This window comes from Rhinopithecus roxellana, chromosome 6, assembly GCF_007565055.1.
Source record: "Rhinopithecus roxellana isolate Shanxi Qingling chromosome 6, ASM756505v1, whole genome shotgun sequence".
Classification (NCBI taxonomy): domain Eukaryota; kingdom Metazoa; phylum Chordata; class Mammalia; order Primates; family Cercopithecidae; genus Rhinopithecus; species Rhinopithecus roxellana.
Window position 1 is genome coordinate 50,304,393 of NC_044554.1, and position 26,794 is coordinate 50,331,186.

The 26,794-nt window shown below is 38.3% G+C and overlaps 3 gene segments (V, D, J or C); all 3 read right to left on the reverse strand.

Moving 5' to 3' along the window:
* On the reverse strand, window positions 1–26,351 carry LOC104653824. The segment is given in 3 exon segments: window positions 14,179–14,396; window positions 25,650–25,995; window positions 26,120–26,351. Coding segments are annotated over 3 exon segments (498 nt in total).
* Window positions 1–26,794, reverse strand: part of LOC104674945 — a 381,543-nt gene that overhangs the window by 175,472 nt on the left and 179,277 nt on the right.
* Window positions 1–26,794, reverse strand: part of LOC104674944 — a 340,994-nt gene that overhangs the window by 166,281 nt on the left and 147,919 nt on the right.

A 26,794-nucleotide genomic window follows, 5' to 3' on the forward strand; every position in this document is an offset into this window, starting at 1 on the left:
AACTAGTTTCCAAAGTCTGGAGAAATCAGGTAAAGAGAAAAAAATATGCTCTCAATTTTGTTAACACAAGTATACTTTACTCAATTGCTGAAAGCTATAATAGCTCAAAAGTTTCCTTGACTCTGAAACACAAAAGATCAACATTTTACCCAGAAAGTTAAAATGGTTACTTTAGACTTTTGCTAGTTTAGTCCATGCAGTTAACTTCTGTTCTGCTTGATATTCATGAACATTTCAGCTCTCCATGAGTCCTGAAAGGTTTTCCTCTGTTCTGATGTCACAGTGTCCAAACTTATCAGAAAATCTGCATTTAAAAGCACCAGTAGAGTCCTACAGTTAATTCTAAACCACCTTTTAAAGAGAACCAAAACGAGACAACAATTGTCTGTGGATGACCAAAAGTCTTAGGACAGCCACAATTAAAGCCAAAATTGACTAGAAAAATGTGGTTGCCTCTGTGGCACGCAATGATTTTAATTAACAATTGTTAACCCAGTCATACACTGTCACCTTTGCCCCAGTTGAAACTTCTCCCTGTGTGGTTGTCAGCTATATGGTCTATTTCTCATTCCCCTAACCCAAAACCCAACACACTCCAGAGCTACTGACCATGATAAAGCCTAATGGCCAATGCTAGAGTCCTGCAAGTAAGCTTCCCCTTCTGAAATGTTTATAGTAGCTGACCCATAACCCCCATAGGAAAGCCTAAGGAATATTTCACCAGCCCTCACCCACCCGCTCCTGCCCTTGCCTGTACCCTCCCTTCCCTCCCCAACTGGATGAGCTCCCTGCCATCCTCACACTTCTCTCAGGCCTCTCTAACCTCTTTGGGTTCTATGAGTAATAAATTTCTTCCTTTCATGCATTTTGCTTTCACTTTCTCCACTGTGTCTCACCTGACACTCACACCTGAATCTAACTCCCCCTCCCCTGAGTCAGAGGTCTTCTAGAGAGTGGCCATATTGGTTTATGGCTAGTCTAAAAAGAGACCTCAAGACCAAGTTAGAAAAAAATCATAGCAATAAGAATCACAACAGTGGATTGGAAGATAGAAGGAGTGACAGGAAGCATTGGCAAGAACTTTTATTGTGGTTTTCACTGAACGAATGAGTGAGGCAGGGTACGTGGGCTAAGTAGGTTTAGCATTGGCTAGTTTAAAAATTTGAGCAGGCTTCAAAGTGTAGGGATTATCTCAAGTTGTTTAGTACCTGGCCCTTCGGTAATTAGGGTAGGAGAATAGGGGCTCAGTGTATGAGAGCCCAATAAAGGAGGTGGTTTGGAGTAGAGGCTTTGGATTGGTTGATTTGATATGAAAGGCATGCTCTAGGGAAAGTAGTTTGCTATCCCTAGGTATGAGTTAACCCTGAGAGGGTTAGTCCCTCCAAGATCAGCAAGTCCCCAGATGTCAAAATATCAGGAAATATGCATGTCAAAACATTAGAAAATACAGACAATAAGAAGGCATGATTAATACAGTATGTCCTCCTCAGTACCCAACTGATATGGTTTGGCTCTGTGTCCCCACCTAAATCTTACCTTGAATTATAATCTCCATAATCCACAGGTGTCAAGGGTGGCACCAGGTGTAGGTAATTAAATCATGGGCGCGGTTCCCCCATGCTGTTCTCATGATAAGAAGTGAGTCTCATGAGATCTGATGGTTTTATAAGTATCTGGCATTTCCCCTGCTGGCACACACTCCGTCTTGCCACCCTGTGAAGAAGGTGCCTGCCTCTTTTGCCTTCCACCATGATTGTAAGTTTTCTGAGGCCTCCCCACCAATGTGGAACTGTGAATCAATTAACCCTCTTTGCTTTATAAATTACACAGTCTAGGGTATTTCTTCACAGCAGTGTGCGAGAACAGACTAATACACCAACTGTAATGGTCTGTGGGAGGATATGAAAGTGACTCCAGAAGAAAAATATAGAGCTCTTTGATACCATCCTAGACTCTAGTGTGAACTTGACATTATAATACAGTGCTATTTTTTCTGGTAAAGGACTAATTTTCCTTTTTTCAAAATATTAAAGGGATAGTAATAAGTTTTTTTCATTTTAATAAACTTAGATTGTATACATTGTAGACCATGGGGGAGCCACTGAAGGATGCTGCAGAAAGAGTGATAGAAACAGATTTTTGCAATTTGGAAGATTATACTTGGGTACTATACTAATACTAGATTAGATGAAATGAGGATTAACAAGGAACTAGAGAGATTAACGAGACTTTTATATTTATTTGGTAAGCTAGTAAAAAGGGCATAAACATGTCAGTGGTTGCAGTGATTGAGAGAGTAAACAAATAACTAAGATATTTAGGAGTTAGAAATGAAAGTGCTTGCATAGTCCAGGGCAAAAGAGAAACAAATGTGGCATGATTCTCAATGTTCATATATTTTACAAATAAATTACTCCATCAAGTCAGGAACTCAGAAGAAATGCATCTTGGGAGGGAAATATGATATGAGTTTTACCTTTAGGTAGAAGTGTTCAGTTGGTGTCCTGAATAAATTTAAGTTCAAATTTGGAATCAAAATGGAAGGTATAGATCTTGAATTCATTAATCCATGAGTGGTGATTCATGTGTTCCCAGTCCCCATCATAAAGTAATGAATAGCAACTACCTCATGGAAAGAGAAAGAAGAAAGGACTGCTACCTTCTCAACAATTCTTCTCCCTGAAAGTACCTTTTCTTTGCTCATTTTTTATCTTTTTCCATCAATGGAATTGGGTGGTAATTCATTTCTGTGAAGCTCATCAGTATTTGAGGTACCCTCAAATTATCTCTGTGTTATTATCTCTGAATTATCTCTGTGTAATTATCTCTGTGTAACTGTGGAAGGTGAATTAATTCACAAGAGGAGAAACTATTTGCTGTTCTGAGACTTTAATCGGTTTCTGTATCATCCCACATTTCTTCTTCAGGAAGTTTTCACCAAGTTGCTGATAATAAAGTCACAGTAGACGTTCTCCTGTTAACTGGATTCTAACAGACATTTCTTTTTCAAGGCTTCATCTTGAGGTCGAGCCTAGTTTTCTATTAACTGAAATTTTGAAGGTTTGTGCTACCTCCCCCCAAATTAATCAACTGATAAGAAAAAGTATTTCCATGGTAAGCTACCTCAAAATTTATAAGGACAAAGCTAATTATATATCTCTTTTCATCTGACAACTAAGTTTATTCTCTTCAGAAAAGTGATCTACACACTCACGCCATTCTGCCTTTCCACTTCACTGCTCCTTCATTGACAACTGTTCTGGTCTCATCTTTCTTCTCTTTTGTTAACTCAGGGACTAAAACAATTCTGTTTCTTGTCTTGAATCTCCAGCATTCTTCCAGTAAGAGCCAAATCTATTCCACATTCTTGCCTTTCCTTACTAGACCTGGTCTTTGCTCCATTTTAACAAAGACCAATTCATTCTACTTCTGTACTGTGTCCTTGATTAAGCAGTAGTAAGAAAATTTGATCCACTGCATGGCCAAAACTCTGAACCATCTCTTGAATAGTTTTGAATTCTAATTTAATGTATTTGATTGTATGCCCTCTGAATTTCTATTCCTGACTTTCCTGGCATTTGATCTCCATTGGTATGGTAGGCAGAATTCCAAGAATGACCTCCAATGACTCATGTCTATGTATAATGTCCTTCACATTCAGCATGAGTGGAACCTAAAAATATGATGAGATGTCACTCCAATGATTGCGTTACATTATTTGACAAAATAAATACTATTCAGGTTGGCCTAACCTAATCACCGGAGCCCTTTAAATGCAGAGATTTCTGTCTTGAAGCAGAAGTGGATATCAGAGGGATTTTAAACATGAGACAGATTTGATGTGCATTTGAAGATCAAGGGGGACCAGAAAGAAACTGCAAGGAGCTAATGGCCAATCTCATTGGCTGTCTGTGACAGCCAATAAAAAATGAAGACCCTAGACCTGCAGTCACAGGAACCAAATTCTACCAATACTAGGAATAATCTGGGAGGAGAAGTCAATCTCCTGATGAGAATGCAGATAGCTGATCCCTTGATTTCCACCTTGTGAGACCCTGAGAAAAATCCAGCCACACTTTCCTGGACTTCAGACATACAGAACTGCGAGATAAGACAATTGTTACTTTAACCTGCTGAATTTGCAGTAATTGGAAAACTAATATAGGTGGTTATCACACAACATACATCTTTGGGGAACTACTCAGTAAATCTGCTGTATCTCTAGCCTATCTATTCAAAGCCATGGATATTGATCTTAAAAGTTATACCTGCATCTATCCAAGTGAGGTTCTGCTCCTCAATAATCCCTGTAAATAAAAATTGTTCATTTCTCTTAAACACACAGTTACACACATACATACAAAATAACTTTCTTCTCTGTGGGTGATCCTGAGCCCACACAAAGTCTGCATAATGTTTACTACCCTCTTTTACTGCTGCTGAGGCCATTGTACCACTGAGGAGGTCTTGCTGTCACTGTTCTCATTTTCCTAAACAATGTGATTAACCATTGAGATCCCTTTGAAGAATCTTTGAAGGGTATTTGTAAATCTGTGGGTTATTTGTCTTTACTTGGTTAAAATTCAATTTCATTAAAATTTCCCTGTATCTGTGTCTGAAAGTTTGTCTATAAATGTGCTGTGGTTTGAATGTGTTTCTTCTAAAATTCATTTTGAAATGTGATCCCCATTGTGGCCGCATTAACAGGTGGGAAGTGATCATGAGGGTTCTGCTCTCATGAATGGATTAGTGACTCATAAAAGGGCTGGAGAAGTAGCTTAGGCCCTTTTCTCATGTGATGACATAGCACTCAAGGTGCCATCTTGGAAGCAGAGACCAAGGTCCTCACCAGACATTGAACCTGAGGTGCTTTGTTCTTGGGCTTCCGAGCCTACAGAACTGTGACAAATCTATATATATAAATTATTCAATCTCAGTTATTTTGCTATAGTAGCATAAATAAACCAAGACGAGTGTCCATATTTTGTTGATGCCCTATAGTCTAGTGGGATATTGACAAGAAATGAAGGGTTTAATCACAACTAAAAAGGTGTCCTAGAAGAACAAAAATGGAAAGAGGGAAGCAGGGAATATCAAACTTTGGAAAGGCTTTGGTATAATCTTGTATAAACCAAAAATAAAATCCTAAGCCCCACAACCAACTGTGTGGACCCCTTCTCTTGGCCAAGAGCCTTCCAAAGATAACGTGAAAAACCAGTTCAGGTCTTAGTGGGAAGTGGGGTCAGGCACGCCTCATTATAACCTCTTCACTTTAGAATTCAGGCACAACCAACCAGGATTAACATTAGAATGGAGACCTTAGGAATGACAGAACAGACCCTTTGTAGCAATAAGACACCAACATGACTCATATCAGGCCCTGAAAAAAATAAAATATTTTACCCCAAAGTATATTTTTGACATATTTTTTAATGGCCCTGCAAAGCTGTCTATCATGAGGAAAATCTACATTCTGTAGATAATTCTCTTTCCTTTTCAGTTTTTTCCCTTATCCAGAGGAGAATTATGAGTCTGGCACCTTTTAAAAGTCTGATTAAGAAGCACAATCTATTCTTTCTGAAGCCTGCTCCCTGGAGACTTCATCTGCATAATAAGAACCTTGGTCCCTACAACCCAGACACTCCTTTATATTGATTTCAAGTTTTTAGATAGTAACTTAACTCTTTCAACCAACTGCCAGTCTGAAAACTCTGAGTCCACCTATGACCTGGAAGCCCCCTCTTTGAGTTGTCCCACCTTTCCAAATTGAAACAATGTACAGCTTACATGTATTGGTTGCTGTCTGATGTCTCCAAAAAGGTATAAAACCAAGCTGTACCCTGATCACCTTGGACACGTGTTCTTAGGCCCTCTTGAGCCTCTGCCTCTGGCCATGTTCACTCATGTTTGGCTCAGAATAAATCTCTTCAAATATTTCAAAGAGTTTGGCTCTTTTTGTCAATACTTGTGAGGAAATGTCTCTTATTTGGGGAGAGGAATTTTGAGGGCAGGTTTTTCCTCTTTGTTATGCACCTTTTTGTGTGTGGAGAGGATGTGGTTATGTGGTGCTGTGGATGAACTGCTGGCGCAGAGATACACAGATGTCTGGTTGGTGCTGGCAGACTTCAGGGTCAGGGAGAAGATACTATAGAATTTCGAGAAACGTGATACTCCTCAGAGATATCTCCTTTTTCAATGATCCCAGGGCCAGGTGAATAATAGACCAGCTTCGGTCCAAGTCCTGGGTCCTGTCGATACCACTACATTGCAACATGATTCATATTCTGCGAACACTGTAGAATGAATTCTTTTCCTGTCCCAGTGATTCTGTGTCTTGAGAATTGTGTAACTACAGCATCCTTGAGGCCAGTTGGGGGGAACAATGAGTGATCAACTAAAGACAGGGCCTGGGAAAGAGGAGACTAATGTGACTTTTATGAAGAAACATTTTGTAGTTAGATCTTGTGAATTCAGTAATAGGGATTCCTCACCTATGCCCAGGACTCACCTGCTCTTAGGAGAAAAATGATCACACAGCAGAGAAGCCTGTTGCTCATGGCAACACCAAAAGTAGGATGTTGCTTGGTGTTGTGATGAATTTAGTCTCTGATACCAGCACTTTTCATTTACTTCCTGGCCAGAGAAACAACACTTGTCTCACACTGCCAACAGCTACATAACTGCAAATCATGTAGCCCAGGCATGTGACATAGTAAAAGCTTTGACCTCTAACAATACCCAGAACCAAAGATTCCTCCCCTTAGAAACAAGAAGACCAAGACATGAGTAGAACCTGAAAGCCAGACCTCTTTCAGTAGTGAGGGGTCCATTGGCCCAGAAGATCCCGGGCTAAAATGTGTCTCAACATATCTTACCATAGATAGTCATATTTGAAACCCTCCAATCAGACTTTACCAAATCAACATTCCTAAATCTTTTCCCTTGCTCTCTAATCCCTTAAAACCTGCCCTAGACCCCAAATCAGGGAAACAGATTTGAGCCTACTACTTTCTTTTTGCTGTTTTTTCAATAAAGCCTTTTCTTTTCTCAAAAGCTGGTGCCATAGTTATTGGTTTTGTGCAAACCCATTTGCTTGATAACAAATATAGGTGCCCCATGTGAGGCCAGTGCCTGCCAAGGCACTGTAGTCCCTCAGTGAGAACTAAAGTTTCTTCACTGACCCTGAGTGGTGCTACCTAGACCAGTTTATACAGAGGCTTAGCTATGAGGTCCTTATTCTCTGTCATGACATTTCAGGCCCTTTGAGTGCTACTTTCTCTTTTGAGGAAAGAAATTGCTTCTGGATAAGATGTCTTTTGGAGTCAGTACCTTCTTAATATGCACTTACACCTTAAATTGTTTTTGGTCTAGGACTGTAGATTAGAGTCCTATTTTTGTGTAGCTTCATAGGTTTGAATCCTACCCTAGGGAGATCCTGGTTAGATTATTTCAGTCCTGGCTTTGGGTTAGGGTCCAAAAGAATAAGTGCAATAGTAAGATGCTGTAACTGTTAGAGTACTCAATTTGGCTTGGTTTTGGTTTTCCTTTGTGTTTCTGAGATTTTGGTTTGCATAATTATTCATCCTAACAGAGGTTAAAATTTTTGATGGTTGTGACAAGAATCTCATTAGAAGTTTATTTAAATGAAAGTCCTTGGATTCCAAAGATGAAATACATTGCTTTCTCCTGCCCTTTTAGGGTGTTCCTAGGTGACTAAGAGTCTGGCAGAGTTGTTAAGACCACTGGTTTATGACATAAGGTGATTTTACAGGTAATCCCACCAGAAAAACCTACCCCAATCCTGGGTTAGAAAGCACTTCAACAGCTCGTCCAGGAGGAGCACATAAGGGGCCTTGGTAACGCTAACATTTCTAGTGGCCCAATACCGTTTGGTGTTTAGGACTCTCTGAGACATGTAAGAGGGAATATCTAGCCCATTGACGATTCTCTGAAGAGGAATCCCCATAATCACCACATCATAGACCCAGAACACCTCCTTTGTACAGGATGTTGTTCCAGTCATTTCAGATAAAACTCTATACAAAATGGGAAACTTTAATAACATACTTGTCCATGGTCTTTTAAGATAAAATTCGCCCCAAATCAACACACCACATGCCACAGCTTACTGATAGCAACCAGTAATGATGAGACCCAGGGACTTCTATACACTCTATTAGCTCTATCAACATTTCCCTCAAAGAAGTGCAGATGACAATTGGTGTGGAAAAGTGATGCATAGACTTTCTAGTTGACCATGGAGCTGTATACTCTATCCCAAACAAAGACAAGTCCCTGTCTTCCCAAAGACCACTGCTATTACTGGAGTATCTGGGGAAACATCCTTGCAAGCCTTTCCTTCAGCCACTCAAATGCCATAGAGGAAAAACCTATTAAACCTATTTAAACATAGCTTCCTATATATGCCTGAATGTCCAATATCTTTGTTGGGATAAGACTTGCTAATAAAATTAAATGCACAGGTAATTTTTCACCAGAATGAGTAAATGTTAGGGTATCTCCTAAACAAGACTGTACCCTCCAAGTTGCCTTATTACAATTAGAAGAAGGACCACTGCCTGAAATCCCTAAAGAGGCTCTACAAAAACAGGCCTGACTTGACAAATCAGTTTTTGAAATATCCAGACCTGAGATTGTTTACCAGTGTGAACAGCTTCATGGATCAGGGTCTCTGAAAAGCCAGATATACACATAGTGACTTACCAGAGAATCTTGAAAGGTGAGGTTTTCCCACCAGGTATCTCTGCCCAAAAGGCAGAACTTATTGCCCTCACACGAGCTTCACACCTCAGTACAAATAAAAAGGTAACCATTTATACAGACTCCAAATATGTCTTTTTGGTAGTGCATGTAAATGGAGCCACAGAAAAGACAGAGACTCACTAACCTCATAAAAAATAAAATTAAACATACGAGAGAGATATTAGACTTACTAGACTCAATTTTGCTGTCAAAAAAATGGCCGTAATGCAGTGACTGGCACACCAAGAGACTGATAGCTAGAAAACTAAGTGCAAAAATCTAGCTGATCAGGCAGAAAAACATACAGCCAGGACAAAAGAGCCTAAAACAAAGGCTCTGGTACTTATTCCAAGTATGAATCTGTCCTTATTTAAACGCAGTACTCAAAGGTAAATCTAAAAAGAGCAAACCAGTAGAGATTTTCATACTCATACTCATGACTTGGAAAGGGAACAGTGTAAAACAACTAAAGAAGTCTAGATTTACAATGAACAAGGAATAGTTCTTGTTCCTGAGCATTTGATAAAGGATTGTTTCCCAGTTACATCAAAGAACTCATAGAAGAAACACAACATATCATTAGTTAACCAAAGTTTGTTGTCAGGCTGCACATACAAAAGATTATCCAAAAGGTCTTCCAAAATTGTTTTATTGGTGCTACAAGGAATCCAAAGACAGAACCACTTCCAGTAGGCAAAGGGGTCTAAACCTGAGGAACAGAAACAAGACAAGATTGTCAAATAGACTTTGCAGTTATGCCAGGAGCTGGAGGAAACTATAGATACCTGTTGGTACTTGTAGACACCTTCACTAGTCGGGTCAGGGTCTTTCCATGTCAAACAAAAAGCATCTGAGGTAACTTAAGCTTTATTAAAAGACATAATTCCTTACTTCGCATTGTCAATTTCAATTCATAGTGACAATAGAGATACCAGACTTACCTAAAAAATTTATGGAGCTCTTAGGATACAGTGGAAATGACGCATCTCTTAGAAGCTCCAGTCTACTAGAAAGACTGAAAAGATAAACAATGTCTTAAAAAATATACTTGCCAGAATGTGTCAAAAACCCAATTTAACATAGGATAAGGTCTTGCCACTTGCCCTGCTTAGAGTAAGAATGACCCCTAAAAGCAAGCACCAGTTTAGCCCCTACAAAGTTCTATGTGGGACAACCCTTCTTAAGACAAAATATTATTTTAATATTGAAAATGATCATGATGTAAATGTGTTAGATGCTATAAAATGTGTACAGTCGCTGGGCATAACTTTGTCTGCTATACATAATTACGCTTCTAGTTATTTTAATGTTTCCTATAGATGTTCCTTTACATTGTCTAAATCTAGGAAACCGAGTACAACATAAGACCTGGAAAAATCACCACCCTGAAGACCAACTACAGTTCAAATAGATTAGGCCCTATGAAGTTCCTTTAGTGATGCATTCAGCAATAAAGTTAAAAGGGTTGAGGCCCTAAATTCATCATTCATGGGTAAAAGTTATTCCCATTTTCAGAAGATTCCTCTTGGCCCCTATAAAATTCCCAAACAGGTCATGCCCCTCACAGATAAGAAAAACCAAAGGACCAGACTGACTATATACCAGATGGCTGTGGAGGCCCACAACCAGCTTTCCCACCCAGGAACACACTTGGAAACCCCTAATTGATCCTAAGTTACTTTTTAAAAAACCCAGTAAGACCAAAAAGGGCTCCTGGCTCTCCAGATAAGTGAGAATCCATTTCTGTGTCTAAAACTAGCCTCCACCTGATGGAACTGTGAGGGCAGAAACAGGAAACAACTAAAGGAGACAGCTTGCCCAAGATATCAGGTGAGGTCTGTATTAATGCAATTTAATTTTTACCTTGTTGTCATATATATCATTCTATGCTATTAAATTAATCATCTCTACCTCCTTGATTTAACCTCAGAAATACTATTTAGGACCTTATAGCCCTTCCTTGGATAGAGTTTATTTTTTTCTGATCCTTTTTCTTCTATCAGCCAAATATCTCCTCTCAGGGAAACAAAACGATTTCCTGTGTTAAAAATGCCCACAACTTTCCTCTATTATATCCTTTTATATCCTTTTGCTTGCCTTAACCTCAACATAAAAGGATAATAATTTCTTTCTTTTTTTCTTTTTTTTTTTTTTCTTTTTCAGATAGAGTCTCATTCTGTCATGCAGGTTGGAGTGCAGTGGCACTATCTCTGCTCACTGCAACCTCTGCCTCCTGAGTTCAAGTGAACACATCTGGCTAAATTTTGTACTTTTAGTAGAGACAGGGTTTTACCATGTTGACCAGGCTGCTCTCAAACTCCTGACCTCAAGTGATCCACCCACCTCAGCCTCCCAAAGTGCTGGGATTACAGGCATGACCCACCACGTCCAGCCAAACGGATAATTTCTTGATAAAAATGTCAAAATCCCTACCTACCTCACGAAATCTGTCTAAATGTTAGAGATGTCATCAAAACCCCCTCTGCACTTGATCACACTGATCTGCTGCTTGTCTCTGCGACTAACTTCTCTAAAGTGCCTAATTTTCTGGTCACCTATGATAAAAAATCCACAGGTATAACCTATAGGGTCAGATTTGCTGGTGGAGGATCATTAGTTCCCTGTTTTCCATTAACATCCCCTGCAAAGACACTTATGTTAACAGCTATAAAACTGTGAGGATAAAGGGGCCTATGCCCACAGAAGCCAGACATTGGCTAACGCAGACATGGAAATCACCTGTTTACTTGACACACCTACTTTCCACTTACTGTTTTCTATCCTCTGGTCTAGGAGAGATACACTGGTATGTCCTCAAACTGTAGATCTACATGATTATGTCAAGATTTAAATAAAAAGAATCTAGTATACCTTCAAGGACTGCCCTCTTTCCTACCAATTTGTAAGTTAGATAACTCCTTCTAGACTCCTCTATACTCTGATTCCTACTTTGACCAAGTCCTAAGTAAAATTCCTCAAACTGAGAACTTAAATGTTAACATATTCTGTATTCTATGTGCCTCCTCAGGATGTGTCTTTGTCTATGAAACAAACAGCTCTGGGACTATGAATGCCTTGACAGCTGATGCCCAAAAGACATCTGTTTACTAGGGTACTTAGTCATTCCCTTCTCTGTCTATGACATTAGTGATGCTAGGCATTAGATTAACACCATACAACTGTTCACAAAAGATCTATGCTAACTCTCCTCCCAGGTAAATATTTACCAGGTGGCTCACCAGATGGTGTAGGATATTTCTTTAGACAAACTCTGTTGCCATGGTGGGGAGTTGCTTCTCATAAATATGATTTAAAAGCTTCCCATCACCCTGAAAAATCTTGCCAAGGAGACCACAATGGCCAGGGCGGCTCAACAGAGAGAGCCAGGTGCCTTGGCTAAAGTAATATTAGATAATAAAATTACTCTAGATTGTATACTGGCTAAACAAAGAGGTGTTTATGCTTTAATATGTCATGCTGTGTTTGCATTAATACTTCTAAAAAAGTTGAGACCTACCCAAATAACAATAGACCAAAAGCTACTTGACTCCATCTAGTGTTCTCTAACAAACCTGGATATAATATGTAAACAACATGTTTTCTTCAGGAATAAGATCTATTTTTGAGAGTCTACTTAAACGAAAAATTGTATTTCTGTATATGTTGAGATTTCTCTCCCTTCTCTCAAGGTCTCTACCTGCCTTCTATCTTGTCTTTTTAAATCAATTCCCCCTGCTCATGAAATAATTATTAAATATCAAAAGAATTCCCTGACCCACCTGTTTGACCTCACCCCAGGACCCATGAATATTTGCAATTAATTATGAAACAGTTTTATTCCTCAAACACAGACCTATGTCCCTTGTCAACAAAAAGTAGCTAGAGTGGACATTCAATTCCTTCAAGATTGAGAACTAAACTAAACAAAAAGGGAGGGATTTATAACTGCAGGATCAGCCCAAGCTGGGTCTATTATGTGGATAACAAAATGTTAAGTTCGATTGTAGGCACAACAGAGCCAAAAGCTTTGACCTCGAACAACACCTGAAATGAATGATTCCTCCCTTCAGAACCAAGAAGACAGGAAGATACCTGGAACCTAGATGCCAAAACTCTTTCAGAAGCAATGGGTTCATTGGACAGGAAGATCTGGGCTCAAATCTACCTCAGCCTACTCTACCATAAATCTGAAGCCCTCCAATCAGACCCTATCAACCCAGTATTACTAAATCCTTTCTCTCAGTCCCTTAAAAACTTGCCCAAGACCCCAAATCAGGAAGACAGATTTGAGCCGGCTCATGTCTCCTTGCTGACCAGTTTTGCAGTAAAACCTTTCTTTTCTCAAAAGCTGGTGCCATGGTTTTTGGCTTCTGAGCACATCAGACAGTAAACCCATTTACTTGATAGTGCTACCACAAGGTTAGTGGCTAACAAAGAAGGCTCTGGAGAGAGAGGGCCTGGGTTTAAATATGGGTTCTGCCACGTAAGCTCATTTTAGGCAAGTAAGTTAACTGTGAATGCTTCAGTTTTACTCTCTGTAAGTTGTACTAATAATGAACCTTACAGATTTGCTGTGAAGATTAAATGAATTAATGTTTTAAGTTACAACTGCACAGTGTATAGTAATCACTCAGGCTCAATTTTCAGAATGGTCAGCTAGTAGTAGCACTCTTACTGCTACCACCATTAGTTATTATTGAGTCTTATTCTTGTGCTAGGGATTGTGTCAGGCAATTTACATATATTTTCTCAACTAAATAAAACCTCTTGGAGCCATGTGTGACTATTTCCATTTTATAGACTAGGAAACTATTTTAGAGAGGTTAAGCAACATGGCAAAACTAGACGGTGACCTGATCAGTCCAGTTCTAAAATATATACTTTCAACTAGTAATAATTTTTCAAATATTCTATACCTTGCATTTTTTCCTTTTACTTTTTAAAGTTTGGCTGTAGCCTTCCTCAGAAATTATTTTCATTTTACTCTAATTCCCAAAACTAAAACCACACTTAGCATGCTACCCTCAATGACCTGAAATTCAAAATATCTTTTATTGCCAGGTATCATTGACTAGCTCTGTTTATTTTTTTTCTGAAAACCTTGAGCACTCTTATAACAACTGGCTTACTCAAACCCAGTTCTTTTATCTCAGAATTGGTGGATCTCTTTTCATGAGTGGTTTCCGTAAAATCCTTTCTTTGTCCTCTTCTAGGTTCTATCCTTTGGTTTTCCTACTTATTTCTAAACTGACTTCCTTCAGCATTCAGTATATCTTGAATGATTACAAACAGTTCATTATCATGCTGAATCATCCTTGAAACTTCATTGGTATCTTAGAAGAATGATGATATTGTCAACTGAAGAATGAGGAGGTTCAAATTTGGAAGGGAGAGCTTTATTTCTCATAAAGGGTTGCAGCCTGCAGTGTGGCCATTCTGAGAGGCTGGGAAGCACAGCCTCTGGCCAGAAGCCAGAAACAGACACATCTAAGGAGGGGCAAAGGGAAAAGAAATACATACTGAGTGGAATGGCCAAATATAGATATTCAATAAGCTATAGGAGGAGTCATGAACATTAATAAAGGGAAAAACACGTGCATCACAATTGAGTTTCTTGCCCCTTCATGGGACCCCTGTAAAAAAAAAAAAAAAGGCCATGTTAGCATAATCTGGGGGTGGAGTTTTCAGCTCTCTGACATCAAAAGGTGAAGCAAAGGACACCAAAAGCCTCACTACACGTCCTCCATAGACTGGCCAGAAATACCGTTTGGTGGCCTCTTACCAGCATCAGACTTTCTGTTGCTTTTAGCGGCGGAGTCTTGAAAGGGCTGGTTTGTGTTTAGCCTTTAGGCAAGAAAACCTCATCACAGCTCCAAGGGAGAGGTATAATAAGGTGTGTCTGACCCCTCCATCCTGTCCTGGCCAAGAACTCGATGTTCAAGGTTACTCTGGGGTGTCCTTGTCCCAGAGATGGTTCTTTCTGTCAGTTGGTGGGTATAGGATTTTATTTTTTGCTTATAATATAATTTTGAAGAATTATGTCTTCATAACTACATTTCTGTTTTAAGTAAATATTTCATCCAACCGAACACATTTTTGTTTTAGCAATTTCTCTTCCTATTGGCTACTCGTCTGCTTCCAATGGAGGGAATAATTTTAGGGAATGTAATTCTTGGAGTGATCCTGTAGTTAAAAATGTAATATAATATTCTCCCACCTGCTTCTTTTTGTTGCAGCTGCCTCCTTGCTGGGATGGTGCTGGTGCATGTTTATGTGTGTGAATCTGGGAGTAAGTTCACTTGAGGTTAGGGTCTGAGATGGGAAAAATAATATGCTACTTGAGCCTTGTTATAAATAGAATAAATTCCAAATTGAAATTTCCTCAAGGGGTTTACTTCCTGTGATCCTTTGTCTTTCCCTTCCTTTCAGGAGCAGGATGTGGTGTATTCCTGTGGCTTAGCAGAGGCGAAGGCCCACCCTGATGGCCCATTGAGTGACAGTAAGGCGATTCGCCAAGGGAATAGCTCCCCACTGAGGCCAGAGATTGTTGTGAAGCCCCTCACTGGAAGTCCCTGAAGTTGAGAGGTATGACATTCGTAGAAATTAGCCAATGTAGAAGTTTAAACCAACTGCACCTGGCCTTACATATGGCATCATCAGAGTAAGGGTATTTTTATTCCTGTGTTCCTCTTCAGCATTTTCCACAGAGATTTTCTTCGTCAGCCTCCTATTTTAACTTGCTTAGCAATAGGGCCCACTCTTGACTAGGGAAGGGGGATGAGACCTGAGACATGAGATTGTTATTAAAAAATTCCAGAGTAAGTAGGAGATGGTGAGGTGTAAGTGCAGGGTCACTTCCATAAAGGCATATTTGAGTCTTTCATATTATTGAACAAATATACATCTATGTGCACCATAGTACTAGACTCTGGGATACAAGCGTGAATAACAAAAAGAAGGTCTCTTCTCCCATGGGGGCTTATAATTCTGTATTCTATATATCATTCCTAGTCCTACTACTGCAGTTACAAAGGTAAAAAGACATACAGTCCCATCTTTCAAAGACCATACTTGCCTAGAAGGAGTCAGACATGACCAAAAAGCCATAATGTAGCAACAGACTTTAAATTGTTGTAAGCACATAGGAAGAGAAACCTCTATATCTCCCTGGGAAGAAAGGACTTCACAGAGGTAGTGTGGGTTTAGGTAAGATTTTTAGAAAAATAAATAATTTCCTGGTAGACTAGGCTAGGGGACCAGCCTATGCAACATCTAAGAGAATATGATATTTTTGGAGTTTGCAAATAATTCAGCAAAGCTGGAGAGTATCGTTAAGAAGAGACGTGAATGGCTGAAGAGGAGCATAAATTTCCAGATAGGATTAGGATGTGTTCTCTCTAAATGCCTTTCTGAGACAGTATTTTCTACCCACCTGTTTCCCAGTGCTCAGACCAACCCCATTGACTAATATAATGGATTCGATGAGTAAGTTTACTAATATTGAACTACCCTTACCATCCTGGAGCAAACACCAATTTGTAGATTATTTTCTAGTGTCATTGTTTGATTCTCTATTATTGAATACTTTTTTATCAATACTAATCAGTGATGTTAGTCTATAGATTTTTTTTTTCTTTTTTTTCTTTTTTTTGGATACGGAGTCTCGCTCTGTTGCCCAGGCTGGAATGCAGTGGTGCAATCTTGGCTCACTGAAACCTCTGCCTCCCAGGTTCAAGCAATTCTCCTGCCTCAGCCTCCCGAGTAGCTGGGACTACAGGCACGTGCTGCCACGCCCAGCTAATTTTTTGTATTTTTAGTAGAGACGGGGTTTCACTGTGTTAGCCAGGATGGTCTTGATCTCCTGACCTCATGATCCACCCCCACTCGGCCTCCCAAAGTGTTGGGATTACAGGCGTGAGCCATCATGCCTGGTTAGTCTATAGATTTTTTTTTAAAGTGCAGTTTTGTTGAGTTTTGGTATAAATGTTAAGCTAATATCATGAAAATAATTTAGAAATTTCCCCTACTGTTCTGTACTTTGCAATGCTTTAGGTATTCTCAAAGTCCCTGATTTTAAAAGGTGTGGGAAAAACCCCTATAAGAAACTATATGGGAGTGGCACTTTTCTGTGAGGAAATTCTATTACAAATTTATTTGTTTCTTTTGTAGCCATTGTTTTGTTTAGGCTTTTTATCCACATTAGGGTCAGTTTTGTTAAATTTTATCTTCCTAAAGTGTGAGCCACTTCATTTAGGCTTTTAGGTTGTTTGCAGAGAATTATACAAAATATTGTTTTTAAAAATAGACTTTATCATAATACTTCCCTTTGTCACTTGTGTTTTAGTATATTTGTCCTCTTTGTCTCTTGGCTGGCAAGTGGTTTTCTATTTTTTCCAAACAGTTATCTCATTTGCTTATTTCTTAGTTCTATGATTAAAAAATTTTCTACCTTATTAACTTCTGCTTTCATGTTGATCAATTCCATTTTTTTTGCTTCCATCCTGTTCAGGATAAAAGTCTGAAATGAGTCTTATGGGGCTAAAAATCAAGGTATTGGCAGGTGGTGTTCCTTTTGTAGGCTTTATGGGAGAATCCATTTCTTTGCCTTTTCCAGCTTCTAGGTGCCATCTGCGCTACTGGGCTCAGGGCCCTTCCTCCATCTTCAAAGTGTGTCTGTCATTCCGATCTCTACTTCCATTGTCACATAGCCTTTTTCTGACTTGCATCCTCTTGCCTCACTCTTACTATATGCACCAGACATAGTACTAGATTCTGGGATACAAGCATGAACAACAAATAAAGATTTCTGCTCCCATTGGGCTTATAATTCTGTATCCAATATATTGTACCAAGTCCTACATACTGGATTTACAAAGGTAAACGAATATATAGTCCAATCCCTCAAAAACCATACTAGTCTAGGAAGAGTCAGACATGACCATAAATACCATAACATAGTGATAGAAGTTGAAGTTTCTTTAATTTGTTATAAACACATAAAGAAAGAAACCTCTGTATCTGTCTGGGAAAAGAGAGAGGGCTTCACAGAGGTGGTGTGGTTTTAGGTAAGATTTTTTAGGAAAGGATGTGACGATATTGGGCCCACTCAGCTAATCAAGCAAAACCTCCCCATTTCAAGATCCTTAACTTAATCACATCTGCAAAATCCTTTCAGCAACATAAGAGAACATATTCACAATTTTCAAGGATTCAGATCTGAACATTTTGGGAGATGATTATTCAGTCTACCCCAATGTGAAAATCTCCAAATAATTGCAGCAATGCTTTTGAGAGAGAAATGTTTAGATAGCTGAGATCATATCTCAGCTGGGGAGGCAAGACCTGATACAGCCCTGGTTTATTCAATAAATATTTATACAGTGCCTACTTTATTCAAAGCCTGTAATACTGTTGAAGATACAAAAATTAAAACCTTGGACATGGTCCTTGGCCTCATTGAGCATATTTTGTAATAATGATTTTGAAAACTATCATAATAAGTTAAACAATGAAGTGTGTGATACACTATGATTGTAGAAGCTCTGGGTACCATGGGATATTTACCACAGTCAGAGACTCAGGCATGATGATTATGCCATTTGAACATGAAGGATTAGGAGTACAGATAAATAAGGAGAGAAAGATTATTCTAGGTAGTGTGAACAGCATATGTAAAGGCTCAGGAGTGAGTGAGAAAGTGCATATGGAGCTTTGGGAGAGCTGAGGGATTATGAATATTATTAGAGCATAAGTATGCAAAAAGTGGGTAAAGAGTAGGTGAATTTCACAAGACTGGATAGGTATGCAAGGGCCAAATCATGGACGGTTATAAGAATTTGTAGTTTGGAAGATTTTTTTTTTTTTTTTTTTTTTACAAAAATAACTTAAAGGTTAACATGTACATATAAAGAAGACTGGTCATAACCCTAAAGTCAATGGAAAGGAATTGTTTTCGGTTGCAGAGAATGAACTGAGTTAGAATAGAGAGTAAGACATCAGGTAGTTGGATATTTGGAAGGTGTTGAAGTAGTTCAGGTGAAAGACAGTGGTTGCCTGAGCTAAGGCAGTATTGGTTGGGATAGAAAATGGTGGTCGAATCTGAGAGGTTTTAATACACAGAAATGTTAAAGATGTGGTTATGCACCAATGTGGAAGAAGAGTGTGACAGAGGAGGTGCAGATATTCTGGGGACTTTAGCTAAAGCAATTGAGTGAATGCCTGTACCACTTAGCGATCCCAGTGACGCAGAAGATGCATGTCACAACATGCCTTAGGGTGGGTTATTGTCTCAAGAAGCTAAAGAGCCAGAACTGGGACCAGGATGAGGAAAGGGATTGCAATGAATGTGTTTGGGGCCTGAAAAGGGGATATCTTGTCTGAGGAGCAGTAAACCTGAAAGGGCAGAGTAAGGATCTTAATACTCATAATTTAATCTCAGAAATAGAAAATGATGCCATTTGAACTGGCCATAGACTTAGGAAAGTTTTCTTGACTTCTGTACCCACTAGTACAGCACAAGGAGATATGGGAAATATTGACTTTTGAAATCTGATGCAAGGTTGCTGCTCAGGTCAGACTTCACACACAAAAAATCTCATGTTAAAGGTTCTGGAAAGGTCTATTCTCTCCTTCTGTGAAAGAGGTTCTTTCTCAGAATAGGGTGGAGCCTCATGTGGGTGGACACTCCTCCCTTTGAGACTGCCATTTTGTGCAGTAAGCACATGCCTGTGCAGTGCTGTGGAGTGACGGCACAAGGACACAGGGACATCTGAAAGGACTTTGCAGATTTCAGAGCCAAAGGGAACTTCTACTTTTTGCCGGGAAATATTTTCAACAGGGATATGTCTCTAATCAACAATGTCAATGTTAACTGAATAATCCAACCCTGATTCTTGTAGAAACCAGTATGAAATTATGGCACATATCCTGAGAACTCCTTTCTTGTCTCTACAATCAGGTGTCTTGGAGTCTAGGTGACGTCAGCTTCTATGAGCTGGGGTTTATGAGCTGAGGGGACAGAAGATAGAAAGCTGAGGAGCAAGCCTGATGCTGCAGTGTCCAGGAAGGAACCTGGGCTGTGGCCAGGCAAGCTCAGAATAAGAATTTCCCAAATGTTTCCAAGACTCACTGCCCCCAGGAAACAAAAGTACATGCAAGGGAGGAATATCCAGCTACGGTGGAAAGAAGAGGTCAGCAAAACTACCCATAAAATAAGTATAAAACTCAAACAATTCTCATCAAAAGGCAGGAATTTTCTTTTTCCTTAGGAGTACAAGCTATTTGTTTCTGTACCAAGAGTAAGGCACACATGTTTTCGTGGGTTTCTGTGGGCTGTGAACAGTAATTTGAATTTAAATTTTATGCAAACACTTGTTTAATGCACATTTCCATATAAGCCAAAATTACTATAGTTTTGTTACTGCAACAAAATTTTTATTATACCACTATATAAGCTTAGTTGAAAGCTCTCTCATTTATTTATTTATTTATTTAAAATGGACAAATAGAAATTATATATATTTATGGTATACAATGTGATACTGTGACATTTTGATGTATGTATACATTGTGGAATAATTAAATCAAGCTAATTAACATATGCATCACCTCACATACTTATTTTGTTTTGTCTTTTTTTTCTAGGAACATTTAAAATCCACATTCTTAGCAATTTTCAAGAGTACATATATTATTAACTCTAGTAATCACGCTGCATAATAGATCTCTTGAACTTCTTTCTGTCTGATTAAAACATGTACCCTTTGACCAACATTTCCCTATTTCCCATGCCTCCATTCCTCAAACCCCATCGCGGTGCTTGGCAATTACCCTTCTACTCTCTGCTTCTGTGGGTTCGACTTTGCTGGATTCCATGAATAAGTGAGGCCATGCATTATTTGTCTTTCTGTGCCTGGATTTTTTCACTTAGCATAATGTCTCCAGGTCCAAACATGTTGTTGCAAATTATATGATTTCCTTTTTCTGTAGGGCTAAGTAGTATTCCATTTTCTCTCTCTCTCTCTCTCTCTTTCTCTGTGTGTGTGTGTATGTGTATGTATACACATATATAGAGAGAGAATACATATATACACACATACACAGAATATATATCATATATTCTTCATCTAGTCATCCGTTGGTGGAAACCTAGGTTAATTCTGTATTTTGGCTATGTGAATAATGCTTCAAGGAATATAAGCGTGCATATATCTCCTCAATATACAAATTTCATATCCTTTGGATTTATATCTAGAACTGGAATTGCTAGACTATATGGTAGTTCTATTTTTAATTTTCTGAGGAACCTCCATACTGTTTGTCAAAATGGCTGTACTAATTTACATTCTGTATTAGTCAGGGTTCTCTAAAGGGACAGAACTAATAGGATAGATGAAGAGGAGTTTATTAAAGAGTATTTACTCACACAAACATAAGGTAAAGTCCCACAATAGGTCTTCTGCAAGCTGCGGAGCCAGGAAGCCAGTATGAGTCCCAAAACATCAAAAGTAGGGAAGTTGAGAGTGCAGCCTTCATTCTGTGGCTGAAAGTCCAAGAGCCCCTGGCAAATCACTGGTTTAAGTCCAAGAGTCCAAAAACTGAAGAACTTGGAATCTGATGCTTAAGAGCAGGAATCATCCAGCTTGGGAGAAAGATGAAGGCCAGAAGACTTAGCCAGTCCTTCCACATTCTTCTGCTTTTATTCTACGCGTGCTGGCAGCTGATTAGATTGTGCTCACCCAGACTGAGAGTGGTCTGCCTTTCCCAGTCCACTGATTCAAATGTTAATCTCCTTTGGCAACACCATCATAGACACACCCAGGAACAATAGTTTGCATCCTTCAGTCCAACCAAGTTGACACTCAGTATCAACCATCACACATTTCTACCAACAATGTACATGCATCCCTTTTCTCCACATCTTTATCAATGCTTGTTATCTTTTGTCTTTGTAGTATTAGCCAATGTAACAGTTGTGAAGTGATATCTCATTATGGCTTTAATTTATATTTCTCTGATAATTAGCGATGATGAACATTTCTTCATTTGTATGCTTTCTCTTGATAAATGTCTATTCAGGTCATTTGGCCATATGTTAATTGGGTTGTTTTCTTGATAATGAGTTGTTTGAGTTTCTTATGTATTTTGGATATTAATCCTTTTTCAGATGTGTGGTTTGCAAATATTTTCTCCCATTTTGTAACTTGTCTTTTTATTCTGTTTATTATTTCCTTTCCTTTCCTGTGCAGAAGCTTTTCAGTTTGATGTAATCCCACTTGTCTATTTTGGCTTTTGTTGCTTGTGCTTTCACAGTAATATCTAAAAATTATTTGCCAAGACTAGTATTAAGAAACATTTTCCCTATGTTTTCTAATAGTATTTTTAAGATTTCAGGTCTTATGCTTATGTCTTTAATTCATTTTGAGTTGATTTTATGTTGTAAAATAGAAAAACCAAACTCCAACTCTTTTCTGACTATGGGAAAATCACTTTAGATTTTATTTTTAGACACAAATATATTGAAAGTAAAGTATGGAAAAGTGTATGTCATATAAGTAGTAACCACAAAAGCTTGAGTGGCTATATTAATATCAGAGAAATACATTTTAAAATACATTTTAAAGCAAAAATTATTATTAGAGAAAAACTGAACACTTCATAATGTTTAAAGTTTCAACCTACATATGTATATCAAATGCTATGAAAAACATATACAAAATATATATTCCTTCTATCTGTGTTTGTAGTGTGTGTATGTATTTTTTATATTTATTCACACATATATTTATTCTTTAAGGTGCTTTCAATTTCTTACTATGGATTTTAGTTACTAACAATGTCATTTTCTCTCAGCCTGATGACTTCCTTTAATATTTCTTGTAAGACAGTTCTGCTAACCACAAAGTTCTGTAGCCTTTGCTTATCTGGGAAAGTCTTTATTTCATTTTCATTTATAGAGGATAGTTTTGCTGGATATAGAATTTTGGGTGGATTCTTTTTTTCTTTCAGTGCCTCTCCATTGTTTCTGATTTAAAGTCAGAAACAATGACTTCTGATTTAAAGTCGGGTTAATTGTATTGCTCTTCTCTTTCACATGATGAGTCATTTTTCTCTTGAGAAAAAATACTGATTTCCATATATTATTTGTGGAATTTTGACTTTCTGAGGTTTAACTATAATGTATCTAGACATAGATATCTTTGTGTTTACTGTGTTTGAGAGATGTTAAGCTTCTAGGTTCTTTTGATTAATGTTTTTCATCAAGTTTGAGAAGTTTGTGGCCTTTTTCTTAGCTTTATCTCACTTCTGTCTTTCTGAGACTCCAATTTTACATATGTGGGTATGCTTGATGGTATCCCACAAATCTCTAAGTTTAGTTACTTTTAGTGCAGAAACCATGTGCCTGTACAGCACTGTGGAGTAAGTCCTGGAGCCTAACTATAGAGTCCCAAAATATATAAAATAAAAATGACAGAAATGAAACAAAAATAAACATATCAAAATTATAGTTGGTGATTTAAATCCTTCAGTCTGAAAAATTGATTACACCAACTAGACAGAAAATAAATAAGGGTAAAAGAGACCTGAAAAACACTACTAAACTATTTGACTTAATTGATGATTTTAGAACACTCTATTCAGCAGCAACAGAATGTACAGTTTTCAAGTGCTCATAGAGTATTTCCCCATATAGATTATATATTAAATAATAACATACAGGTAAGAGGATTAAAATAACTCAAAGTATATTCTCTCATCACAGAGGGATTTAATTAGAAATAAACAACAGAAAGAGGCTGAAAAAATCACATATATTTGGAAATTAAACATCACATTCCTAAATAACTCATGGGCTTCAGAAGGAATTTCTAGAGTAATTATGCTTTTAACTAAAAAACCAAAAATATATCAATGTACATGGAATGCAGCCATGATTAAAGGGAAATGTATAGCTTTAAATAACTACATCAGGAAAACAACCACAAAAGTTTCCATCATAATCTAAACTTCTACCTGAAGACACTGGAAAAATAAGAGAAAAGTCAACCAAAAGTAAACATAAAGGAGAAATAATAAAGATCAAATTAAAAATCTATTCAATAGAGAATAGAAAAACAATAGAGAAAATCAATGGAACTACAACCGGGTTACTTGAAATGCTATAAAATTGATAATGCTTTAGTCATACTGAACAAGATAAAAAGCAAGAAAATCAAAATTGCAACATCAGGAGTGAAAATGGAGAATACAATTACTAACCCTATAGAAATATATGGAAATGTTATGAACAACACTATGTCAATGAATTTGACAGCTTGGATGAAGCAGACATATTCCTAGAAAGACATAAGAGTAACTTGAGAAGAAAAGAAAGCCACATGTCTGGATAGACATATTAAAAGTAAAGAAGTATTTTAGAAAAATAACACCTTACAGAGCAGAGGTCAGCAAAATTTTTCTGTAAGGCGCTAGATAGTAAATATTTTGGGTCATATGCAACCTCTGTCAGTTCTTTTTCTCCTATTCCTCCTATTCCATCTTCTAACATTTTAAAAGCATAAAATTTATTCTTAGTTCATGAGTCATACAAATATAGGCCATGGCTTGATTTTGACATGTGAGCAATAGTCTGTGAGTCCATGTCATAGAGAAAAGCTCAGGACTAGCTGACTTTACTGGTAAATTCTATCAAATATTTAAATAATAATACCACTCCTACAAAAAATAACTTTCACAAAATAAAGAATAAGATTATCCCTAAATTTATCCCAGGTCAGTCTACAATTTCCTAGTCCAGCCTAACAGGTCAGAATTACTTTGATACTAAATAAAAAGAAATCACAAGAAAACTACAAACTAGTATGTCTATGGTCTCCATAAAATATTAGCAAACCTCATTTAGCAATATGTGAAAAGATTATATAATTAGCAATATGTGAGAAGGTTATATACTATGACCAAGTGGGATTTATCCCACCAGGTCAAGATTGGCTTGACATCCAAAATCAGAGACTCTGTGACTTTACTTTTTGGTAACCTCAAAACAGAGATTGCGCATCTGAGCTCAGCACCCAAGGCTCCACAGCAGTCTATGCTTTTGTGAAAAATCAATCAATCTATTCAAGGTCCCAGGGTCTGATCTCACATGGATAGAGAACACTTCCCTGAGATTCAGCATATCCAAGACAGAAGAATCATCTATTTGTAGGATAGTCTCCCAATGGTTAGGGTAGTCTCCAAAGAGATTTAGGGCTGAATCTCTTTGTTGAAGACTATTCTTTGCCAAATTTGGAGGCTTTTCTCTACCTTAGGCCTCATGCAGATTTAGCTAAAATTAAATTTATTTAGAGGGAGATTAGTGAAAATAATCATTAATCACTTATTTCAAATGAAAATAAAAATGTATTCCAAGTTCAAAGTCATGGATTGAGGAACTAAAGTCATCAGGTGCAGGACTGGGGTCAGGAAAGGGCAGGGACTTTGTGTGGCTGTGTATGAAGGAACAAGTTTAACATGAGGAAGGAACCATGGACCAGAGATAAAGACAGCCTGTGCAGAAAGTCAGAGGATCCTTTTCCTGTTTCTTAGCTGACAAAGACTTTCTTCAGCTAGCCATAAGGCAACTGTCAAATATCATCACATTTATCTTGAAGGATAAAATTTGTGCAAACTCAATTGAACATCAACAACTAGATGCAAGGAAGAAGTCAGCCAGGATGACTGCAGGGCTGGGTCATTTCTCAGCTTGTTAGAGACTGAGCCAGAGATAGTCTTTAGTCCAGATTGTTACTTAAAGCACACTGGTCCCTCAAGGCTGAGGAGACTGGGACGATTTGCAGGGGTTTCTGTAGTTTAAGATGAGGTTTCTGAAGGCAAGATGTCCTTACCTTAGAGGCGACCCATTCTGTGCAGAGTGTCGGTATCCATGTAGCACTGTGTATTCACTGCTGGCACAGAGGTACTGAGAGGTGTGTGAGGGGCTGGCAGACTCCAGGGTCAGGGGAAAATGCTCTATCCTTATTCTGGAGACTGTTGACTCAGAGGAAAAATCTCCCCTCTCTGTGGAATTAACCCCATAGGAGTAGTGGATGAGGTGTAATTCCATTCCTGGATCTTGTTGATACCAGTACATTTTGTCATGGCCCATGGTTTGAGAACATTCCAGAGTGATCTTCTTTCCTGTCCCTATAACACGGTGTCTTGGGTTCTGGTAGATATCAGCTTCCATAAGGCCTATGGGAAGAGACAGAAACTGGCAACAGAGTTCACAATGAACTTTGATGCTGAGCCAGGTGCAAACCCAACACAGAGGAAGTGTTCATTCTAGATTTTGGAATGAACTGTGTCTATGACTTACCTGCCCCCAGAAAATAAAAGGTCAGGTGGCAGAGGAGCCTGATAGTCATGGCACAGTTGGGGCTGGAGAGGATGTCTCCCAGTAGTGGGGAAGCAGGATGGGCTGTTGATAAAGTCATTGTGTGTGTGTGATGACACAGCCCCTGCAAACTTCCTGGGTCCCACAGCCGTCCTATTGAAACAGTTTCATCTATATCCTTTTAACCCATCAAATGACTAATATTTTTTTCACTTCCCTCATCCAAAGTAGGCTTGATGCTTTGCTTATCTTAACTCAAGTCTTTAATATTCTTACAAAACATTCTATTGCAACTGTTTTATAAGCTATGAACATAAAAACTACATAGCTTTGAATGCCTATAATAGCGGGATTTTACCTAATTAAAAAGGTTGGGAAAGGAAGTGGCATTTGAGTTGAGTTCTGAAAGATGAACAGGAATGAACTCTGCAAACCCAAGAGAGAAGAACATGCAGAAGAGGGAACCAGTGAACAGCGTGGCTTGATCACACAAGGAATAGGAGAACTTGTGAGCATTAATTGGGGCAATCTATTTATACAGACACATGTAAAGAGCTTGGAGCAGTAACTGGAATTCATTGAGTCCTCAGAAAATATGGTGTTGTTTTTGTGTGATAATAACTTTCTCAGTCTCATTTTTCACTGACTTGGTGTTCA